This window comes from Canis lupus, chromosome 7, assembly GCF_011100685.1.
Source record: "Canis lupus familiaris isolate Mischka breed German Shepherd chromosome 7, alternate assembly UU_Cfam_GSD_1.0, whole genome shotgun sequence".
In the NCBI taxonomy this organism is placed as follows: domain Eukaryota; kingdom Metazoa; phylum Chordata; class Mammalia; order Carnivora; family Canidae; genus Canis; species Canis lupus.
In genome coordinates, this window is record NC_049228.1 from 6,672,904 (window position 1) to 6,697,345 (window position 24,442).

Below are 24,442 nucleotides of genomic sequence, written 5' to 3' on the forward strand. Positions count from 1 at the left end.
GTTTTCTTAAACCCTTTGATCGTTTCAGATGCTTTTCTCTGGACCCTTGGACTTCCAGGCATCCTCTGAGAGGGTAATGACCCAAAGTAGGCTTGTGGCTGGTCTGACATGCAGTAAGGAGCGCCTGTGCAGATGACTTCCCTCCACTTGTCACACACACCATTAACCACGCCAGTCCTCGGCAAGTCCCAGAGGGAGGGTAAACTCTAGGTCTCTTTCCCAGGTCCCTTTTTCTTTTCTGTTTTCCTCCCTGGGGTCCCTTCCCCTATTTTAGGTTCCTCTTAGCTTGCCAGCCTCTTCTCTGGAAAGAAACCTTTATTTGCATCTTAATGGGAGCTTAAGCTGTGTTATGAGCTTGCCTTAAGAGTATTGGCTTTTTGGCTGATTATAGAATGAAATGTCTGTCCATACGCAGCATTCAGAAGGAGAATGTGGGAAATGTGCTAGGGCAGAGGCTTCAGTCCAGCTGCCCAACACCTGGCCCCAGGTATATAGGTGGCTAATCCACATCTGGCTGCATATTTTTTATCAGCTCATCCTATGCCAGGATGAGCAGGCTTGTGGGATGAGGTTGGCCTGTGCTGACAGTAGGGCACTAACTAGTCTCCTGCTGGGCCGTCTCGAAGTCTCCCACAGCCTCTTGTTGGGAAGCCACTTCCCCACCTACTCGGACCCCACCTGCCTGCCACTGGGCCCAACCGAGCCCTGCAGAGCGCCTGAGCACCCCAGCCAAATCTGGGCTCCTGCCAGACTGTGTCATGTTTGTTTTCCACCGTGGGTGCCGTGACCTGGAAAGCAGCCGCCGTGATGCTACACTCGCCCTGATTCTTGCAGCCACTAATTGAACAGTTCGGAGGGAACTGTGCCACGAAGCCGCCCAAGGGCGGGAGCAGATGCAGCCGATTAATTACAGCTGGGGAGCTCGGAAGGGCCGCACCAGGGAGCGGAGCACGAGGCGCCCCAGTCCCAGGGGCTCGGCAGCCTGGGGAGTGCCGCCCGGGCCACCCCTGGGACTTGGGTGCAGCCTTGGAGGGTGGCACTGGGGGCTCCTGCAGGGTAGGGGCTCGCGGGGTCGGAGGAAGGCTGCTTCTGGGTGGGGGCCTCACAAGGCCGGGCTTCCATCCTAGCGAAGCTGGCTTCCTTGGGTTGCCTCTCCCACCTGTTAGACACGGTGGGAGCCAAGACAGACACTGGACACTGGCTCCTGGTCATTGGAAGTGCTGATAACGCTGGCTACTATCGTTTATTACACCTGCTTTATCATCGCATCTTCTAATATCATTTCATTTATTAAGTACTTATCATGAACCAGGAATTGTGCCAAGGGCTTTACATATTTTATCCTATGTAGGGTTCCACAGACACTGTGAAGGAAGTCCTATTATAATTTCCTTATAACAGATGGGGAATAGTACCCAGAGAGGTGAAGTGATTGGCCCAAGGTTAGTGGTCAAGCTCACCTGTGCTTCTAGCCTCCAACAGCACTGCCTGAGTGGACCACCCTCTTGTCCCGGGAGAGAGCCCTCAGGTATGAGAGTCATCAGGCATGAGAATTCAGGCCCTATGCTACTTGTGGGTTCCCCTCTGTTGAGGTCCCCAGCCCCTCTCCCTTGGTGAAGGCCAGAACGAGCTACTTTCCCAGAAGCTGTGCAGTTGGCTTTGCTGATGACCCCCATGTCTCCGAACTTCTCAACTCCCTCACCTTCCTCTCTGTCCCCATTCCCATGCAAATGTGCACCGGCCACCCTTGGCCTCCCCCCTGCCCCTGCCCCGGTCATCTCTCCCTGTGCCTGTCCAGTCTCTCTGTGTGATGCCAGGAGTGGGGACTGCTGGCTTTCTTTCCATCCTGGCAGTGGACTGGATGAGAGCTCCGTGCTGGCAGGTTTCCCGCCTCCAGCCCTGTGGACTGAGAGTTCTGTGGACTGAGCCCAGGCGAGAGCTGAAGGACAGTGTACAGGTCATATGTGGGGGCTCTAGAGTTAAGCAGCTGCGGGGTAGCTCTTGGTTCTAAAACTTACTAGCAGCGTGCTTTTGATAAAGTGCCTTGGTTTCCTCATCGGTAAAACGGGGCTAATGATAACAGAAGCCCCTCCCTCATACAAGTTGTTATAAGGCTTATATGACATAGGGTGCTGAGTGTGCTGCTGGGGGCCAGGTGAGCCTTCAGTGAAAGTTAGCTATCCTTTTTCTTATTACGATTTGATGATGAAGAAGTCTGAGCAGAAGCCAGGCTAGCTGAAATCCAGAGAAGTGGCTGCTGTGGAGATGGCCCAGCATGGCTGCTTTTCTGACGGGCCTGTCTGGCTCTTCCCTTGTCTCCAACAGGCTGTCAGCACCCTAGACTGGGCTTTTAAGAGGAGACGAGAGAGGATGACATCAGAGCTTTCCAGAGCAGCCGAGGGAGGGGGTCCCAGAGAAGATGCTCCAGGATGGATACCCCCCAACTGATGGACATGCTTTGTAATAAAAGCTCCTGTGTCTGAGGCTGGGATCGAGAGGGTTCTTCCCCAAGTGGCCCCCCAAATCAGGACAAGCCAGGGAGGACAAGTTGTCAGTATATAGACAGCTAATCTCACTAATCCACTTGCTCCTTTCCTGGTGCTTAGAGTTTTCCTGACTTTAGAGGGCAGTGGTGCCAACTTTGCGCCTGCAAATTTTGATGCCAACCTGGCACTTGGCCCCAGAGACACCTGGATGTTGGATTCAAGATGGCAAATTGTCACATTCTTTTCCAATGTGAGTGTATGCGTGTGTGTGGGCACGTGTGTGCATGAGAATGTGCACACTCTTCATGGTAGGCTAGAGCCCAGCTGACGAGCTCTGCAGGAATCTCTGGCCTTGTGGCTCCAGCTCTCCTACCCGGCAAGAATCCTTGCTGGCTCTGTCTTAGCTGATAGTACATTCAAAACCTAATTGTTATCTCAGCAGAGTAACTCCATTATTCATCCTGACACCATCCCCCGTTAGCTGTTTGTTGCAGTGATGTTATATTAATGAGGCCTGCAAATAAATGAACGGGAGATCAGAGTGCTGACTTGTTTCTCAGGAAAGCTGGCTGACATATTTATTTATTTGTTGGGAACTTTGCAGCGAGTCTTTCTGGCCCTGGGCAGGTGGCTTTTGGCCTTTCCTGCAGAGATTTGCTGCAGCCTTACAGATAAATACTTGTAAATGTCCAGCTCCCCAAACAATTTCACAAATGCGTTCACAACTGAGAGAATCCAAGGGGAAAAAAAAAACCACTTTAAATTATTTGGGCAGATGGAGAGCAGAAGGAAGGCAAGAGCAACGGATCATCTCAAACAAATATTGTATCAACTATTATTTTTGCTTGGTTTTAGAGAGCAATGCACATGGTTTTCTACATTTGGTTTTCTTTCCCAGTTACACATACTTAAGATAGTGTTAAAGAGAATTTATGTTCCCTGAGCATAAACTAGTGAGGGATGGGGCAAGACAGTGACGTTGGAGAATTCACAAAGTAAAATCTACAATGTGGTCAATGAAGAGACAACTGCAAAACCAGCACCCCTACGGGCTAGCATCGGTGTGGCCTCACTGGGCAACATGGCAGGTGAGTTCAGAGACACACAGGAATATTCTTTGGTGCCCAAATGGTGATGGGTTCCTGGTCCATCCCTGAGGACCCCAAGACCCAAGACTGGAGATTTGCTCCTTGCATTTTAAGCCTGCTTTGCTTATTCTTTATCCTGATCTCTCTCATCCCCTGCAGGTATGAGCTACGCTGGCCCCATCCTCTGGGCTCTCATTAAGCTCAGATGCTTGAAAAGAAAGAACTACCAGGCTTGGTCATTTCCAACTTTCACCTCAACCCCATCACCCCACTGACAGACACAACCAGAAACCAATCAAGTTATCGAGTCCGAGAACTCCAAAAAAACATACATAATTAAAGTAACATCTATCCTGTATAGGGAGAAGGGGTCAGCTTAAGTTTAAACACACACAGAATGCTCCTTCTGCTCCCCCACCACTCATAGGAATAAGTGCAGACCTAATTATGTCTGGGAAGACAGGTGAAGGTTATCTTAAGGCTCGGTACAAAAGGTAGCCAATGCTCCCAGTTTTACTGGCGTCTCCTGGGACCTTCCAAAAGAATTCTGATCCTGGGCACAGATATTTTTGGTACACTTGTGGTGGAGTGAGGTGGAAAAGTGTATAGCCAGGGAACACCCAGTCAGAGGGACCTGGTTTCGAATTTGTTCTGCCACTGACCAAATGGATGACTTTGGGCAAATTATTTACTTCCTTAAGCACTGTTTCCTCAACTCTTAAGTGAAGATAATTGTAGGTATCTTGCATGGTTGTTAGGATGAGTAGGTAGGCAAAGGTGCCGGTGCACAGTAGAGTTTGGCTATTATACCAATACTCGGGGATATAGAGCATGTGTGTTCATGTCCCTGATCTGAGGTAAGTGTCCTCATTAGGTGTCAAGACCTAGGTCTGTGCTGTAGTCCTCCTTCTAAACAGGAGACAAGAGTAAAAGGTGTTGATGAGAAGTTTCTGTCCTAGGCCCTTCTGAGGAAGCAGCGTGGCCTGTGGGACAAGCAGATTCCAGCCTCCTCCAGGTGGCCCATGTTCAGGGATAGGTTGGGGCTTTGCAGTGAGAGACTGCACCCCCTGCCTCCCTTCCCAGAACTAACCATGTGATAACTTCCAAGCCTAGTACAGTGCATGACATGCAGTGGTTTCTCATTAAAGGGATATTTATTTATTGCAATGCTCGTTTATGTGTTGAATTTTATCCTCCTCAAATTTGTATGTTAAAGCACCAATTCCCATTACCTCAGGATGTGACCTATTTGGAGTCAGGTACCTTTCCAGAGGTAATCAGGTTAAAATGAGGTCATTAGTATGAGCTCTAATCCAATACGACTGGGGTCCTTATATAAATAAACAAAAAATTAGAGACAGACACAAGAAGGAATGTCATGCAGAGATGAAGGCAATGCGTCCACAAGCTAAGGGATACCCAGACTGCTGCTTTCCCAAGGCACCAGAAGCTAGGGGAGAGACATGGAACAGAGGCTCCTCAGAGCCATCAGAAGGGATCAATCCTGCCAACACCCAGATCTGGGCCTTCCAGCCTCCAGAACTGCAAGACAAGATAGTTCGGTTGTTTAAGCCACCCAGTTGGTCGTGCTTTGTCACCGTAGCCCTAGCAGATGAACATACTTCCAGTGGAGACCTCTGTCATGTGAGCTCTAGACCCTTACATTTTTCTCCCCAATTATATATTCGGTCTCCTTTCTGTTTCTGCCGAATGCTGCCCCTTCCCAGCTTGTCAGAAAATGTTGCTTCTGGGCTTTCCTATCTAGCAGGGGGCTTGTAACATCCTCCTCTTTGAGGTCCTAGCAGTTCTGAAAGCACAGCAACGTGGTGGGCCAGGCATCTCAAGGGCTTTCTGAAGCTCTGCACATCTCTCGTCCCCAGGGTTGAACAGGTGACACGTGCGCAGATGCCGCGGGATGACAGCTAGAATGGGAGCAGCCTGGGATCCCCCACAGGGGACAGCATCATTATCACATTACGGGCTGGATGAGAAGGAGCAGATGCTGGGTCCTGAGGGGGTCTCTAACCTGAAGTTTATGCCGACTGGGAAATTCCATCGGCCCTAAGGCTTGTCCTCCATGAAGCTACCACAGGAGGTGAGTCTCTAGGGGTGGGCTTGGTTGCCATGGAGACAGTTGGGTGAGATGGGTTAAGGATGAACGCAGATGTTCATTCAGCTGAGCTTGAGTCCATTTCTTTTCCTAAAGCAGGACTCATTCCAGGTCACCTCATTGATCCCCCTGCCCCTGGGCAGGGCGGTGCCCATCCCAGTCCCCATCTGTCTCCAGCACTGGAGATGTTGCTGCCTCCAGCAGCCACCACCGGCCATCATAGAATTCTTCACCTTTCACCCCTCAACGACGATCTTCGTAGTAAATGGCTCTTGCACGTGGGCTTGCACACGGGGTGGGGAACACATTTTGAAGGCAAGGGCCAGAGACAAGGGGGGAGGGGCATATACAAGGCATGGATCTCATAGAATTCTGATTATTAAGAAAAAGACCTATGCCAATGTCAAGGAATCAGCCCAAGAAAGCCTAGGTAAAGAAAATGAGCTGATTCTTCCTTAAAAGCTACTTTTACCAAATAATACAGTTTTGGTAACAAATGCCAGAGAGGCACATGAGGTCGATTCTTCCCATTGCTGGTGATACTAACTTTGATCATGTGGCAAAAGGAGCATCTACCAGGTTTCTTCTCCGTACGGTTTCTATTTTTCTTGTTGTAATTAATCCACATCTTGTGGGGAGATGGCTTGAGACTATGTAAATATCCTATTTTTCATCATACTTTCATTAATTAATTTTAGTATTCATCAGCCATTCTTCCTGAAATAATTATTACTGTGCATTTTGCCAAATGGTGATTTTCTATTTCCCTAAGTCCTTTTTACATGTTTGAGTTCGAATTCTAGTAGAAGAAGAGCTTCCTCTCTCCCCCGTGAGTCGTTTGTTTAATTATATCAATAAGGACCATAGATTCTTATTTTATTCTATTGCTTATAAGTCAGTTAGTATCATTATTTATTTTCTTGCTCAGATTGCCACAGATTTGGCTATTGGGGCCAAATCAAGTTGGCTCCTGTGTCCCTTTGACGTGCACTCCACATTTTTGTTAGTATTTCTTGCTGTAAATATAGAACCTGAATTAAATCATGGGAAGACATTAGCCAGATTCAAATTGAGGGATATTTGTCCTGTACTCTTGAACAGTATCAGGGTCATGAGAGAGAAAGAGCCAGAGCACTACAGAAACAAGGTAATGGAACATCACATGTGACCCTGGATTGGATCCTGGACCGAAGAAAGGGGGACGATCGGTGGGACCGGTGGCACAACGTGAATCAGGCATGTATATTACATGGCATTATTGTCTGAATGTTAATTTTCTGATTTTGATAATTGTGCTGTGGTTATATAAGATGTTAATTTCGGAGAATCTGGGTGAAGGGTATGTGAAAGTTCTTGGTACTATTTTTGTGCCTTTTTATAAGTCTAAAATTATTTGAAAAATGAGACGTTAAAAAGAACTGAAGAGGTCTTTTACAGGGGGAGGAGGGCAGGTTGAGGGCAGTAGATGCAAAATGAAAGGAGAAATTCCTGATAACAGTGAATAAAATATTCCAGGCCTGGATCCTTCCCCTTGCATGTCCTGTCCCGAATGATGTCCCCTGCAAGGCTTGAGACACAGCACGGGCTTGTCTCTCCTCCCCAGAGATGCTCTTTCGTTTCTCCACAGCCTCTACTTGAGAAACACCAACAGGAGACCCCACTGCTTGGGGCCTCCAGCTCCTGCTGCTGTGTTCCCTGGGAAAATCAATTACAGCCTAATTACCTCAGGGGGTTAATTAGCATCATGTAGCTTGGGTGTCCTCTGTGAATGGAGCAGCCTGTCGGTCCCCGGTCAGTGAGCAGGGGCGACACGGAGGCAGAGATTTCCCAGGGAGAGGCTGCCGGGAGGGCTGCTGCAAGGCGCCCCTGCCAGTCGAGGAGTGGACGGGTTGGTGCAGGTGAGAGGAGCCGATGGAAGCCAGGCCGCCCTGCCTAAGTTAGCTCCCTTCCACCCCAGGCCTGAGCAGGTTCTCAGGCCAGCAGTTGCTAGAAATCACTAGAATCAGGAAGAAGGCAGGGAGCCCTGAGCAGCTCAGGGAGCTGGCTTCTGGGGGCAGGGCTGGGGCACCGCCAGGAGTCCCTACAACCACTTTTGCAGCGATGTGAAGACAGAGATGGATCAGTAGGCACTAATCACGGGCCACGTCCGTGAGTAAAATGAAGCGGACAAAGCCCGATCCTTGGGTGGCAGCAGCTTCCACTCTCCCGCACCCTCCCACCAGGATGATGAGCACCTACCCCGCCGCACTGCGCTTCCCTGGGAGGCCCTGCCATGTGGATGATGGCACCCTCCTGCTCTCCCTTAGCTGAGAAAGTTGGGTGCCAAGGAAGGGGAAGCACTGCTTCCCGCTCTATGTTACTTGGGCACCTGGCGACTCTACCAGTCGTCCTATAATCCACTAAGTCTGAGCCACTTAATGAGCTGTGTGAACTGGGGCAACCCCAGCCTCATGTTCCTCATCTGCAAAATGGAAGTGAGACCATCTACCTCCCACGGTAGGTTGTGGGATTAAACGAGACAGTGCCAAGCGTGCTAAACACACATTAGCTCCCTCCTCAAAGAAGCCATCTGCAGGTTAACAACACTCATTTGATCTTGAGGGTTTTCTTACTCTGGATCTGAGGCTTCAAAAATGATCGCAGGCATGCTCCAGAAGTTTTGCAATACTCGGTGACATCAGTGAGGGCCAAAGGTGCTTTCTTCGGCTACTCAGGAAGAGGCGGCAGGGGAAGGGGGCGGCGTGTCCACTTGGGGGAGAGGCAGCAAAGGAGCAGCCCTCACTGCTTTCCTAAATGAGCAGACCACAGAGCTACCTGCCCGCGCCTTTAGTCCCAGTCACCATAAGGAACATGCAATTCGTTTCAAAGCACAAGTGACAGTCGGTGAATAGGGAGCCGTGAAGAGTGATGAACACATAATGCAACCAAAGTTAAATACAACTATTCCTCTCCCAGGCCATTCAAAACCCGAGCAGCTGCTTTTTCATTCATATCATCTATTCATCTGCCTTTGCAATTTGCTATTCAGGAAACATCATTCCCCCCCCCCCCAGGGATAATTAATTACCTATTTCTTTCCATTAAAATGCACAAACAAATCGGGACAGAGAGCACATAGCGGGAAATGGCACGGTGGCCCATGTCATGCCTGCTTTTACTTTCTTGTTCCGTGTTCAACTTTGCAACCCTGAGCTAATTGCAGCTCCCGAGATCACATTTCTGCTGAGAAAAGCTAAACCTGCTCTCTGCAATGTTCAGCCACCACGAAGCCAATTTCCCCGGAGCTGCACCTGGCTCTGTGGGCCCGCCAGGGAGGCTGGGCTGGTTCTGCCTCCCTCGTACGCAGCGCACACCCGCCGGGTACGCCCATTCACGCGCTGGCCTGAGGACACAGGTGCACACCCGCTTGCCACGGACACCTGGACGTGGGCCATCGAAGTGCCCGAGACAGGCCTCCCGCTCCCCGCAGCAACCGTGCACCACACTTACCAATTCCTCGATGTGAACTCCCCTCCCGTGGCACCCCCGGGCCCCCTCGGCTGGCTCCGGGCCACCCCGACCCCCACTCTGGGGACTTGTGGGAGGGAGGGACTCACCTCGGTGATCTGGGGGTTGGAGCACTTAACGTTGTGGCTGGACCAGTCAAGCCAGGGGCTGGAGGGGCTGACGCAGTGCTGCTGGAGCGTGCACCTGCGCTCGCCGCTGCACCAGCCGCACTCGAACTTCCTGTCGGCCTTGAGGCACAGGCCGCAGCTCTCCCGCTGGGCCGCACACTTGTAGAGGTGGACTGCGAAGAGAGGGGGCGACAGGGCCACACTGGAGAGGGCTCCTCGGGCCTGCCTCTTCCTGGAGGCATAACAAACCGTCCCCGAGCACGGATAACACCTTCCAAGAATAACCAATGAGGGGGACACATACTAAATTGAGCCTCCCGGTGGCTGAAAGGTGCACAGAAAATGTTCTTTAAGAGGTGTGGCTCTAGGTTGCATCGGATCAGGGCTTTGAGGGTGGCGTCGCTACTTCCTAGGATGGTGACAGGATATAACTCCCCTGAACCCTGTTTACTGAATCTAGAACATGGGGAGGATTGTTGTTTTTTTGTGAGGTTTGAAAGAGGTGCTGTGTGTTAAGTGCCTAGCACAGTGCCCGTAGCATCCCTGATGCACCAGCGCCCAGGCTTATTCTCTTTTCTTTAGGTCACACTGCATTCTTAAGCGCTGTCTTTCTTACCTGCGGCCCTCATCATAATAGGTAAGGGCTGATTTTCCCTTTTCTCTATTTCAGGTAAAAAATGAAGCTCACAAAGGTATATAATGACTCTTTAAAAAAAAAAGATTTTTATCTATTTGAGGAAGAAACAGAAAGTAGGAGTGGAGGAGGGAAGGGCCTCCCCACTGAGCGAGGTGCCCAACAGGGGGGCTCAATCCCAGGACCCACAGACCATGACCTGAGCTGAAGGCAGATGCTTAGTGGACTGAGCCACCCAGGAGCCTCAGCATGTGATGACTGTGGACGCTTACTAAGGTTAGCACCCCACCCTAGGACGGTGAAATTCCAGCTCTCATGAGAAGACAGAGGCATCCAGCCCATGCACTGGGAACCGGGTGCTCTGGGACACAGGTCAGCTTGGCTTCAAGAAAGGCCAGGTGGCTGGCCAAGTGTGGACAGAACTGAGAAGGAGAGGGAGTCCACACCGTCCCGCTCACGGCCCCTGCAGTGGGGGGTGACATCCCCACAGAGGACAACCTGGCTACTTAACAGGTCATTTTTGGAGTCTGCAGACCGTTGGCCTGTGCTCTGGTGTCTTACTGACTTAGAAGCCCCGGGGCAGGCCAGTCTGCAGAACTGTATTTTGGGAGTCTGGGGCTTCGTTGTCCCCAACTGATGTTTTGAATTTACAATGCCGAGTAGAATTCTCCAGAAGCAGAATACTCAGAGAGTCATTTTCGACTTTTCTGGACAAGCAGACCTAAGCTTTCAGGATTGGGCAGGGGCGGTGGGGCGTGGGGCATGGGGCTTGCCTGTGCTGAAGATCGGATACAGGCCCCCCATGCAGGGGCACTTATTTATTCCCCTAGAGGTCCTCATCCTGTTCCTCTGCTCTGTCAAGTGTCCCTCAGTCCCGGCTGCAGGGACTACATTTAAACATCCTCGTGTCCACGGCTTCTTAGGGCAGAGAGCAGGAAATGAGAATCTTAAAATGAGCAATGACCTAGTGAGCACGTATTAGCATGCACGAACGGTGCACGTCTAATACCTCGTTTGGTCTTCACGATGACCCCGAGAGGAGAGCGTCCCTTCCCGCATTTCACAGGTAAGGAACCTGGGATGAAGGCGGGGGCAGGAAGTAGTCTGAGTTCACCCATCTATAAGTGAAAACGCCAGGATTTGAACCCTGGTTTCTCGGATTCTAGAACCCGAGTCCATAAACACTGTGGCCTTCTCCACGCAACATGGTGCACAGCCTCCAGAATCACCTGGGCTCCAGGAGGGATGAACATGGAGATGGTGCTGCCCTGGGCACTCCCAGTTGTCGGGAGCCACCAGGGAGGGTTCTGACGTGACAGCTTGGATGTGGCCATTTCCCCTAAGCTCCAGGTGCAAAGGCAACCTCTGGGAACTAAGCCCAGATCCTCAGCGGGGAGAATGTCTACCTCTCAGCAGTGAGGAAATTTGGCCTGGGTATGAGGAGAAAGAGAACAAAAATCTCCCTGGCTCAGTTTCTTTCTCCCGGACTAAGTGGCATCGATTTCTGTGCCAGCGTGTGGGTGGGGGCTCTGGTGGCCCTGGTCTCCTCTCTGCACCCATGGGTGACCCTCAGGCTGAGGAGAAGCTGGGTCAGCCCTAGCTACTTGAAGTGTAGTGAGACGTGGCCCATGGTGCGGGGAGGCGTCTGGAGGGCACAAAGCTTCACGTCTCCCAGTGGCCCGAGCTGCTGGAAGGACAGGGGTGGGGGGGGCCAAGCATGTGAGTGCTGAGATTGGATATCCTTGGTTCAGATCCTGGCTCTTACTTTCTGATTCAGCCTGTTTTTTTCTTTCCTTTTTCAGCTTTATTGAGGTATAATTGACAAAAAGAAATTATAAGGTATTTAAGTATATACCATGATGATTGGATATATATATATTCATGGTGCAAGGGTTCTTCCTATCTAGCGAATTAACATATCCATCACCATATATATATACACACACACACATCATATATGTATACACGCACATACATGTGGCGATTACAAATAAATATTCAGGTTGTAGTCTTTTAGTAACTTCCAATCATACAACGCCGTGTTCTCAGCTATAGACGCCGTGCTTTACACTAGATCCTCAGACTTTATCCATCTTACAGCTGAAAGTTTGCACCCTTTTAACAACCTTTTTATTTCCCCTCCAACCTCCAGCAATTACTTTTCTAGTCTCTGTAGGAGTTTGACTTTTTTTTGGTAAGATTTAAATATTTAAGACAAATATCTTAATATTTGATAAGATTTAAGATTTAAATATATTTAAGAAATCTTAAATATCTTAATATTTGTCTTAAAAGGATGGAGTAGCGCTTTGTGAATTTGCTTCTCCGCCGTTCCAATTTCAGCCTGTGTGCTGCTGAAGTGAGTACCCTTGATCCATTTCTTAACCTCTTTGGGTCTCGGTTTCCTTATCTATCAAATGAGAATAATACTAGTGTGTATCTCTCAGGGCTGTTACGAGCGAGGATTAAGAAGGATAATCTCAAAAAATTACCGAGTGAGTGCCTACCCACACCTGGGAGTGCTCATCAAATTGCAGTTGCTTTTGTCACTCTTGAGAGCAGAGCGGCATCGGCATGCTCATACTTGCTGCGTGGAGGGTAATGCCTACCTGGCACATGGGGGGTGCTGTACGTGCGTCTACAGGACGATACACAAGGGTGGCCCTCGTGGAGTGTCCCTCCCGGGTCAATCTCCTGAGCTTCCCCGCAACAGCTGTGGGTTCGAGTCCTCATGCTCGTCCTGCCCAAGCTGCCTCAGGACTAGGGGTGCAGCCTTACAAACCTTCTTTGTGCAGGGACCGGACCAAGGAGAGGGGAATCGGACCCTAATTGGAAACAGAATCTCTATTTCCCTGGAAGCTGGCAGGACATTCCTGTTTGCTGCTCTCCTAGGTCAGGTTCTACAGACACTTCAAAGTCTCTGGGAGCCAAAGAAAAATGCGATGAGCCGGCAGCCGCCTGGCGGATGCTCTGGTTGTAATAAAACAGGGTTCCCAACAGGACTCCTTTGATGGCTCCAAATGTTGCTTTAGGATCCTCTGAAGAGTTCCGCTGACAGAGGGAGTGTATTATTCATGGCACAGCGTCTGGCTGGCTCTGATCCCTCCGCCCCAGTCTTTCCCGGGGGTCACGAAAAGATCAAAACTCTACCCGGAAGTGGCTGCTAACCTTTCAGGTCCTGCGGGTTGTCGATGATGAAATTGCCATTCCACACCACGGCGAAGTCCACGGCCAGGTTGCTGATGTCCATCCCATCGTACTGGTACTGCGGGGAGAGGGGCAGAGGGCACATGGCTCGGGGGGCTCCCTGTCACGGGGGGTCAGGGATGTTGCTGGCATTCTGGGGGGCCAGGACTACAGCAGGAAAGAAACGAGGGACTCTGGCTCCCTCTGGGCTGAGAACGGAGCAGAGGGAGAGTCAGGGGAACCCCATTCGCTGCTCAAGTTGACTCTAATGCACCTTCCCCTGACTCCCAGTCCCTAATGCCAACCGGATCCAGCCCAAACCCCTTAGCGTGGTGCTCACTGGCTCCCATAATCCAAATCCAGACTCACTTCTCCAACCTTCTCTTCCGCTGCCCACCTACAGAAATCTTCGCACCCACCTGTCCTCAGACACACCCGCCCCAGCACCTCTCTGCCTCTGTTCCAGCTCACACCTCTCTCTCCCTACAGCCTCCACCCTTCAAGCTGCCCCAGCTCTTCCGGTCCTGCTCAGACCCACCTTCCCCAGGGGGTCTGCTCTGACGTGCCTGCCAGCCCCCTGTCCCCCGTCTCCCCGTCCCCTGGCCTTGCCGGATTGTGTCTCTCACATCCTGAGAGCTGCTCTGCATCCTTTCACGGACGAGTCCAGCGTCTCTAGCAGGTCCTGCTCTGTGAACCCCACCAGAGCCCGGGGCGGAGCATATGCACAACAAACAGGAGCCCCAGCGGCTGGTGGTGGGCTGGGGGGCCACAGGGGTCCTCTCCCTGCACGTGAGCTTTACTTTGGCCACGAGTCCATCAGGGAAAGGGCTCAGAGCTTCTGGTCACAGATCTGAGCAGCCCAAGCATGAAAGGCCTCCAGCTGGGCCCAGGAGTCCACTCTCCCTCCCTTGCTGGTCCCTCAGAGGACTCGCAGGCGCTGCACACACTTCAGGAGTCGGCCCCCTGGTGGCCCGGCCCCTGGCCCTCCGTGCAGAAGAGCTCTCTGGGGTCCCCTCCCGAGACCCGCCCTGCCCTGGCCACTCAGCTGTCAGGCCACCCCGTGTTACCGGCCGCCCTCCTGCCCCCGGCCCTTCCCGCCAGCTTCCTCCCTTTGTCCCCTTGCGCTTCTTTCTCATCCCACCTTCGCCTCGTGCTTGGCAGCCTTCCACTGATTACAAATTCTATCAAGCGCCTGTGACCTGGGAATCTGACAGCCCCCTGATAAGAAGCCCAGATTCTCTTTATCTCTCCCAGGCGAATTAGCTTCCCTCAACACCTTTGTCACATCGCCCCCCATCTCCAGCTGACCCCCCATAGTCAGAGACAGGGGTTGGCAGATAAAAAGATCTTCTCCGGGCTAGTATTATAATTAAACACCTCGTGCTTTCTGTCTGGCATGCGGGACTGGTTTAACCCTTGCCGCTCCGGAAATTCCCTGCTGCCTCCTTCTCCCCTCCCGCTCCCCTCCTGCCACTCCGCTTCTGCTGAGCTCCTGGGGGGCTTTCCTCGGGCTTACGCCTAAGTGGCGACGGGGCGCCCAGTCCATGGCTTTGGCTGCAGTTTCTCTGAAGGCCACGAGATCTCTCTAAACTCAGAAAGCAAAAAAAGAACAAAAAAACCTCAGCGCACAAAGCTCTCCACGGATGCCATGGGGTGCTCACAGCACTCGGCCACCTCTGTCACCATTAAGCTGCTCTGCTCTGGGTGAGGGTGCTGGGTGCTGGCACGCTCCTCTGTCCTGAGCATGCGGGGTCAGCCTGTGGGCCTGGAAGGCTCCGGGAGCCTGAGGCCTTGGCACTGGTGGACGAGAGAGCCCGAGGGCGGGAGGGTGACCCTCTTACCGAACTGTTCTGGCACTGGACGCTGGAGCTGTTGAAGCGCAGGGCGGGCACGCGGTGGACGGCGCCCTGGATGTTGAGCACACACTCGTAGCCTCGCTGGCCCGACTGAGGCTGGGGCAGGTTTCGAGCCTTCAGGGTGATTGGCTTTACCTCTCCGACTGGGATCAGAATCTCCTCCGTGGGCACCAGCTGGGGGCAGTCCTGGGGGAGTAAGCAGAGAGGCACCGTCTGTCCTGGCTCACGCGCCACCACCAGGGCAGGGGGCAGGAGCCGGGTGTCCAGCCAGACCCTCTTGCACATGAGGGCGGGGGGCGGACTGCCCCTGAGAAGGATGCACCTCACTGCGGGGGCACAGGGAGCGGGCAGGGAAAATGAAATCTATCTCTTGGCTCCTGGGGCGTTGATCTTGTCATCCCCAGCCCACAAGTTGTCCCCGCTCTGGTGCGCGTGTTGCAATGTAGGAATTAATTTCCAAGCACCGGTGTGCCAGGCTGTGGATTTTATCTCCTGCCACACAGCATAAAAGCGGCCCCCTGCGTGTCCTTGTCCCCAACCTGGACCCCCCACCTCCCGGTTTCGTGCCCTCCCCGGCTGCTGTCCCCCGTGCACGGTCCGGCCCGAGGCGTCCCGTTATCGGCAGCTTCAGCTTCTCCGCTCTGGCTGAGTCGGCCTTTCCAGAAAGCAGGGATCAGCCCTCCCGGCAACGCTCTAAACACTTGCTCTGGCTTTTTATCTCACTTCATTACCAGGCCCTGCGTGAATGCCATGTTGCTCCGCAAAACAAAACCGAAAAAAAAAAAAAAAAAGTCGTGGTGGGGAGGGGCCGTGGGAAGGACCAGGGGCGACCCAGGACGTGGCAGCGCCGGCCTGATTTTCCGGAGTTCTTTCCTAGATGTTGCTTCTCTGCCGGAGGTCAGGCTGCCACCTTCCCACAGCTCTGACCCCCTGCGCACTCTCGGCCTCGTGGGGAAGACAGCCCGGCAGCCCCTGGCAGTGAGCGTGGTCGGGGCCAGCGGCCTCCACGTGCAGCCTCTCCCATCTCCATCTCCAGGGACCAGCTGGGGAGCTTCTCGAGGGAGGCGCTTGGCCCCCCATCCCCTTCCCCTCTGCAGCCAGCGGTTCTCAGAGGGAGCACTTGGGAACATGTGGGGGTTCATGTAGCTGTCCTGCTGGGGGTGCTGCTGGCATTAGAGCCCTAGGGCCAGAACTGCTGAACTTCCTGCCACGTGCTGGATGGTCCTGACCCAGGGATGTCCCCATCCCGATGCTAAAAGTGCTCCCCGGTAAGGAGCCTTTCATGACGCAGGCAGTGATGCACAATCGCCTTCGATGCGGACCTGGGAGGAGACCCAGGAGACCACAGGGAGGCAGAGGCAGGCGCTTCTCTTGTCTGGGCCTCAGGTGCAAGGCCTCACCACCCTCCTTCCTACCCTGTGGCTCTCGAGCATCCTACTCCAGCTGCACTGGACTTCAGATAGGTCTGAGGGGCCCTGTCCTTGACTTATGGGCCTCCGGTCCTTTGAAGAGCTTTTCTCTCCACCAGAACCACGGACGGCCACCCCCTGCCCCTCGTTGACCTCCCAGCCCCTGCCTCAGCTCTTCTGTGGTGGAAGGCCTCAGAATTAGCCTTCAAATTCAGCGCTGCAGCTCCTTTTCTGGAAAGCTGTCCCTGACCCTTTCCCTGACCTGGCCTTCAGGATGGGGTTCTCCCATGATGGCATTTAGCCTTAAGAGTTGCAATTTCTTGGGGATCCCTGGGTGGCTCAGCAGTTTAGCGCACCTGCCTTCGGCTCAGGGTGTGATCCTGGGGTCCCGGGTTTGAGTCCCATATCGGGCTCCCCACAGGGAGCCTGCTTCTCCCTCTGCCTGTGTCTCTGCCTCTCTCTCTGTGTCTGTCTCTCATGAATAAAGAAACAAAATCTTAAAAAAAAAAAAAAAAAAGAGTTGCAATTTCTCTTTGTCCCGTCTTCCTCACTGGCATGTCAGCCTGGAGGATCAAGCTGCATCTCATTCACCTCAGCACCCCGGTCTTTGTCCCAGCTCCTGACATGTAGTGGACGTTGGTCATTGCTGGCGGGACAGTAAACAGAAAACGAGAAAAGGGAGCAAGGCATGACAAATTCAGAAACTTTCTTTCCATGTCCAGCTTCCTATGGTCTTCAGGTATGAGGGTGGAGCCCGGTCTTCTGGGTACCAAGAGACTTGAGAAGGAGATTGATTTCCAAAGCTGGGCTGGAGATGGTCACTGTTTCTGGGGTCACATGATTACTACGTGGGCACGTCTGAATCTAGTAAGGAATCCTGACAACCTACGAAACGCCGGGGAAATTTTCCACAGAAACTCAAGGAGCAGGACCTGGATGTACTCCCGGGGTCACTGGTGGCCTCCGTCACCTGCGGGCTAACTGCACATGAGGACACCTAGCAGGCAAGGCCTCTACAAGAGGCAGGATCATAAGGCAACCCTGGAGCAGATGGGTCCCTGTTTAGAAGCCAGTCACTCAAGCTGCCAACTCAGAAACTTGCTCTTTGCTGCACGTTTACTTTCATGCCCTGAGGGCACTCTTGACAGAGTCATATATTTATAGCCAAGAAAAAAAACAAAAAAGAACACCACTTTAGGGAAATCCAGGCATACCCTGGAAAAAGATAGAAAAAGAGATACTACTTCCTATCGGCGACTAAAAAATTCCCGTTGCGTCTAACAAATTAAAATTTTAATTTAGACTAGAAATAGGGCTGAGGCATGAGTGTGTGTGTGTGTGTGTGTGTGTGTGTGTGTGTGTGTGTGTCTGGGACAGAGAGGATAAATTTTCAGACACAGAACTAGTTGATCCATTATAAGTGATGACTAGCTGTTTTTCATCTCTAATGAGCTCAAAGAACAAATTCCAATTTCAGCAGCACAGCCTTAAAGACGTGTTTCTGGAAGTATGATGTCTTGGCTTAGTAAACAAGACTGTAGAATCCTTTTAACTTTGACAATTATATATACATATCACATATATATTTATACATATATTGATTGTATTCCATATATATTTATATATGATACACACACACACACACACACACACACACACACACGTGTGCACATCCTCATCTCTCTGTCTGGGTTAAGTCTGGTCCAACCTGGAGTTGGAGAATCCTAAGAAGACACTTTATGAGTCATCCTTACGAGTTATTTTTTTTTTTTTAAAGAGATTCTGATGTTTTAGGAAAGAGTCCCACGGTCTGCTATTTCAGACCTTCTGGGACTAAATTTAAAGACAATGGGGGGCACCCGGGTGGCTCAGTGGTTGAGCGTCTGCCTTCAGCTCAGGGCATGATCCCAGGGTCCTGGGATCAAGTCCCACATCAGGATCCCCGCAGGGAGCCTGCTTCTCCCTCTGCCTGTGTCTCTGCCTCTTTCTCTGTGTCTCTCAGGAATAAATAAATAATCTTTTTTTTTTTTTTAAAAAAGACCTTGATTATGGCCTTCCTAAATGCCTAAATAAGTTCTAAGATTGCCTCAGTAGAAACAGATGTCTTATCCTTTGCTTGTTTTTTGTTTTGTATTGTTTTGTTTTTGCTATTTCTCTCAGGCCACACAGAGTCAGATTCTTCCTTTTATCCTGTAGGGTAAAGGGAAGAAGGGGTTGGCAGGCAGGCGTGCTGTCTTCTGGGGAACCAGGGGAAGATACAGATTCCTGGGGTTGCGAGGGGCTCAGGTGACTATACTAACAAGGACACAGCCAGTCCCGGGAATAGCAAGGGCAGTAGTGACAGATGAGGGCGGGGACAGGAAAGCCAGCAGCCCAGAACACCGCCAACTTGTGGGAACGTCAATGCCTTAGGGCCTTGAGGAGGGCAGCGGGTTTCATCAGATACAATGAGGCCCCTTGCCGCCCGATGGCTTCTGTGAGCACACACACAGTTGCTGTCCTGAGAGTAAGCGTGCAATAATCACGCTGTGCTTTTCCTGCAGAATCTTAAGACGGTTGTTGGGGTTGTGAGAATGCGGGTCGCTACTGCTGCTCTCCGCTGTCTTTAGGTCATCTTACGCCTCTCTCTGTCTCTACGCCAACTGGCAGCAGGATCACCTCCTTGGCAGCAATCTGAGTTTCTGTCAAGATGAACAGATGTCCTATTTGGGAATAACCCAGGGGTGGGGGTAGGCTGGGGAGGAGGAGTCCCGGCTCCGGGGAGGGCAGTGACCCTGGCCTGGGAGCCCCGCGTGCCTCGTGGCCTGCGTCGCCCACCCCGTGTAGCTGAGCTTCTCCAGCTTTCGGTGCGGGGGGACCCTTCGGCCCTCGGAAATGACTTCTCCCACGTGGAAATGGCATTATCTTCACCCACTGGACTTCAAAGAGAGAGAGAAGCCAGTATCCTGGGAAGCTAATCGGATTTATTTGGTTCTATCTTTCCCCTGGGACAGGGCGTAAAGAAGATATTTATGTATCTACATCTCACTAGGCCTGGTTTAGCCATGGAGGGAGATGAGCTTTTAAAGCTGAAAGCCATACATACTCCTGCGCACGCCCGCTTGCTAACACCATGTCACAGCTTGATCCGGCCCAGGGAGGCAGAGGCTTTGGGGGCCCCATCGGAGATTTGGCTGTGCTCTGAGCGGTGGAAAGGTCTGGCTCATAACCTTAAAGGAGCTCAAGAGATGGTTCAGTTGAAATTCAGTTTCCTCATCTATAAAATGGGGCCAGTAATACCTGACAGCCCTAGATGGCACGAAAGAGGATTATGAAAGCATGTTGAAAGTGGCAACTAACTGGATTAACAACATGAACATCACTGAGTATTTCTTGTGTGTGCATGCGCGTGTGTATGTGAATACAGGATTGAAGGACTAGGACTTACCCGCGGCCCACCTGGGGACATTTACTCTGAGTCATGCCTTCTGCATTTATCTGATGATCTTAGGAACATTATTTAACTTACCTAAACCTCAGTTTGCTTATCTGTAATAGAATCCATTTCTTTTTTTTTTTTCCAAGATTTTATTTATTTATTCATGAGAGACACACAGAGAGAGGTAGAGACACAGGCAGAGGGAGAAGCAGGGGAGCCTGATGCGGGACTCGATCCCAGGACCCCAGGATCACGACCTGAGCCAAAGGCAGACGCTCAACCCCTAAGCCACCCAGATGTCCCAAAAGAATCCATTTCATAGAGTAGATTAAATGTGTGTGTGTGTGTATATATATATGAAATGTGGCATATATAATAAGCACTCGATACGCGTTCACTGCCAATATTTTTATTCTGAATGAGGTACTTTTGTGTCAGGCCTGAGCATAGACTCGGTCCATCAGACCTCCGGAAAGAAGTAGGCAGATGTACCTCATGAGCTGGCTGGTTGTGTACCTGGAAGTGGCACTATTAACCCATCTTCCATGGGCCGTCTCTCCGACAGTGGAGATGGGTTTGTACCAGTCCCTGCATATCCTGAACCACCTCATGACCAAACAGCATAAAAGCCAAATTGGGATCTGGCCGGCAAGTGTGGCTGTGACCATGGAGACCAACAAGCTAACTGGCTCTGATTTCCTGCAGAAAGCATACTGTACTCAGCTTTTTTGGATGCCGGAGTTCTCTGTAGCCTTGGGCAAAAAACCTAAATTTTTAGCATCTTGGTTACTACATATGTCAAATATGAGTTATCTGAAACTGCAGGCCCGTTCTGAGAATCAATGGAGATGCCACATGTCAGTGATTCTCAATCTTTGGACTCACTGGGGATAGGGCCCAGGAATTTGAATTCCTAACGAGTACCCAGGTGACGCTGCTCCTGCCGTTTCCCTACCCTGACGTAAACGCTTTGAGAACTCCCGTCACATGTGAGAGACTCCCCAATGTGGGGTCCATTAACGTTGCTCTATACATCAGTGGACCTCACCAGTTATCTCTGTTTCGAGGAAGCTGACAGAAAAATTTGGTTTCAAAGTTAGGGGGCCCTTACTGGAAGTATAAAAGATATTCTTATACTCTAAGGGATTTCCAGTCCCCAGAAAAACCTAAAGACATCAGATCAGACTCCTAATACAGTAAGGAAAACCTCACCCAGGCACCCAGGCGGGGCACGTGCACTTTTGCTGTGGCCCACATTGTCAGGAATGGGGCGCCCCAGAAGCAGAGCTTTGGACCGAAAAGGGCAGGGCCTGGGAGCTATTTGCCGGGAAGGGGTGTGCGCATGGTGGTGGCCGAGAGCCCCAGCGGTATCCGAGGCAGCTGAGGCTGTGGCCTTCCCAAGCTTGCTGGGAACCTGACCCTATTTTCTTTCCTGAGCCAAGTGAGGAGCCAGAGGCAGACGGGGCTTCCACCACCGGCCTCCAGAAAGCCACTCCCCGGGCCTGAGCCAGGGTCGTGCACCCACCAGGGGGAAGAGAAAGGCAGTCCAGTCCGCCGGGTCCCCACTCAGGGGAGGTGGGGACGTGAGGGGGGCACAGAGGACCGCTCCGCCCCAAAGCAACAGCCATTCAGGAAGGAAAGTGAAACTGCAAGGAGATGGGAAGCCTTTGGGATCCCCCCAGGGCTCCCACGGCGTGAAGTCAATCCTGCCTGGCCGGGTGGCAACAGCTCCTCTTAGGCCCAGCTCTCTGGAACATTTCAGTGTCTCCCCTGTGGCTGAGAGGGAACCGTGTTCCAGTGACTTCTAAAGGGCATGAGGGAGGCCGGCGTGTTTCCAATTAGCCTTCTGGCCTCCACACCCCAGCAGAGTTTATTTGTCCTGCTCTGTGCGCCACTCCTCCTGCCCTCACTCCAGCTGCAGGCCGCGTTCAGGCTTGGCTTTGGGTTTCTCTCTGCCCGAGGGGGAGCCCCGGGAAGAAAATGAAGCAGCTGCTCTTTCTCGTCTAGATCTGCACGTCTCTCTCTCTCTGCGTTTTGTGGTCTGCCCTGCTTTATTTTATTACGCAACTTAGAAGTTGAGAAGTGGCCCATGTGAAGGTCAGTTTCTGAGACCCTTCACCTCGGTCTTCTCACTGCCAGACCTCGCCTCTGAGCAGCCTCGCCTGCGGCTTCTGCTGTTCCTGGTTGGCCTCTCCTCCCTTCGCCATTCTTCCGTCGACTCCCTGGCTGCGCTAACCATCCTCCACTCCATACCCATAGCCTTTGGGCCCTTTCCTCTGAGTAAGAAGATTTGCCTGAAAGCAGTTCCATTTCCTTGCAGATCTCAGGGCTGGGATTAATTTCCAGTGTCCACTAAGACCAGGGTGGTACTTTCAGGTCAGCTGCCTCAAAGCACACCAACTGGCTGGAGGGAAATCTTCTTCTGAAAGGTTTTCAGGGCACTAGATAACTGGTTCCATCACGCTGGGGCACCTGCAGATGGCCTGTCTTAAGTACCACCTGTAGGCACCATCTATGTATCTCTCTTTCAAGACAGGCAAATTCCATTTTTTTTTTTTTCTGGCTGAATAGGAAACATTATTTGAGAAACTAAGAATTCAAGGCCATGGGGGTGTGTGTTTGAGGAATGGTTCAAGGCCTACTATTTTCTTATTTATTTATGTATTTATTTTTAGCTCTTTGAGGTATAATTGACAAATACAATTATAAGATATTTAAAGTATGCATCATGATGATTTAAAATATGTAGATCGAGGTCTACTTTCTTAGGTTTATTCATGGGAACAACAGGCACCTTTATCAAGATTAGGAGACATATAAGACTCTATTTTTTTTTTTTCCATGAGACTCTATTTCCTGAAATCCTAGACAAGTATATCCAAGGAACCCTCCCTATCAATGGCATTTGGGTAAAGCGGCCATTCCTTCATCCAGTCTTTCAAGCATGTATTCGGCAAACATTCACTGAAGACCACACTGAGGATTTTAAGATAAAATATAGCCCTTGCCCTCACAAAGCTTCTAGCCTAGGAGCCCCTGGGTGGTTCAGTTGGTTAATTGGCTGCCTGCGGCTCAGGTCATGATCCTTCTAGAGCCGGCTTCCTGCTCAGTGGGGAGTCTTCTCTGTCTCTCTCTCTCTCTCTCTCTCCCTCTGCCCATCCCCCTGCTCATGCTCTCTCTCTCAAATAAATAGAAATAAAATCTTAAAAAAAGAAGGTTCTAGTCTACTGCAAAAGGGACATGTGTATAGAAAGAGTACAGTGGAATATGCAAATGCTACACTGTCACTTATTTTTGCAGATTTTCTAAAAGGTGGAAGAAGAGGGGGACATGTGTATATGCGCATGTGCAACTTGGATGAATACGCAGGTCTCTACAGTTGTTCAAACCCAACCACTGGCCATGGTAGGGTGCGAGGAACATGAAGCACAAGAAAGGGAAAATGACCAAGCAGGCTTCATTTTCCTAAAGCATGCCATGAGTGTGTAAGAAAGTCAACATCCATGAATAATCATTGGATGCGATATTCATTGGAGAGACAAGCAGTTCTGTATTTTGCTGTGCTGATAACAAAGGTGGGTCAGGCCTTAGGGATGGAACACTGACTGTATATTCAAACTGGCAGGGCCAGGTTCTTTAGCAGGGCCTGGTTCTTTTCATCAGCTGTATTTCCTTCTCTTTCTCTAAGGCCACCCACCCAGTCATACATCAGAGTCAAAGAATCATTGAAACTTAGAGTTGGAAGAGAGGTTGGCATGAAAGAATGGTTGAGAGTGAATGTTCTATTGAATTGGACTATGTCTGCAGCCAAGCAAAGGGCTTAGACTCAAAGAATAAATGTCGTCCACTGCCTTCTTCTAGACAATGGAGTCTGGTTGGTTGGATATGTCCTCTCGGCTTTCAGTGTCAACCCTTAGTTCCTCCCGAGCCTTTGAATGTAGAGAGTCTTAAGCATCTAGAAGATACAGCACATTTCTCTGCCTGGGGTATTTTCTGCCACTTTTTTTTTTTTTTTTTTTTTTTTTAGTTTTATAGTAATGGGGCTTTCTAACACACAGTCTCCGGGAAGAAGACCAAGACGGGTCAGGGCAAAGAGACGGCCAAGCCGCTGGACTTGGACTGCCCATCTGAAAAGAGAGGGCCACTCAGATTCACCAGGAACATCGTCATGCCAAGGTGAGCCTGGCTTACCTCTGAAATATTGATCCGGCCCTCCTGGAAGGAGCAGGTGGTGGGGTCATGCGTGCAGAGGTTCCGGTACTTGCACCAGTGGCAGCGGAAGGCGCTGTTGACACAAGACAGGCACCTGCAAAGATGAAGATAGTAAGAGGACAAAGAGACGGGAACGGATGGGGAAGGTAAGGGTGCCAGGTAGCCCATGTGTCATGGTGGCAGTCTGTTATCCTAGTCCCTCCCTCAGGAGGGTTCATTCGTGGGGCGTCCCCCAGCATTGAGAACTCTGGGTTCTTCTTTGAAGATGTTCATAGGACCAGAAAACTCCAAACAAACAAACAAACAAAAAGTCCGAAGTGGAAATAATATAACTTATAAAGTGGCGGTGAGCTAGAGCTGGCCTGCATCAGCTCATGGGCACTGATCATTTACATTTTCAGGAATTTTGCAAGCGGTTGGCTTCGCGTT

General features: G+C 51.2%; 1 protein-coding gene across 1 annotated transcript in view; it reads right to left on the minus strand.

Moving 5' to 3' along the window:
* The window catches only part of PLXNA2 (plexin A2), a 205,642-nt gene that overhangs the window by 40,011 nt on the left and 141,189 nt on the right, over positions 1-24,442 (minus strand). The window contains exons 9-12 of the mRNA XM_038542031.1: positions 23,993-24,107; positions 14,960-15,160; positions 13,101-13,197; positions 9,281-9,471 (exon numbers count right to left, since the gene is read on the minus strand). Coding sequence (XP_038397959.1) covers positions 9,281-9,471; positions 13,101-13,197; positions 14,960-15,160; positions 23,993-24,107 — 604 coding nt within the window. The remainder of the gene's footprint in view (positions 1-9,280; positions 9,472-13,100; positions 13,198-14,959; positions 15,161-23,992; positions 24,108-24,442) is intronic.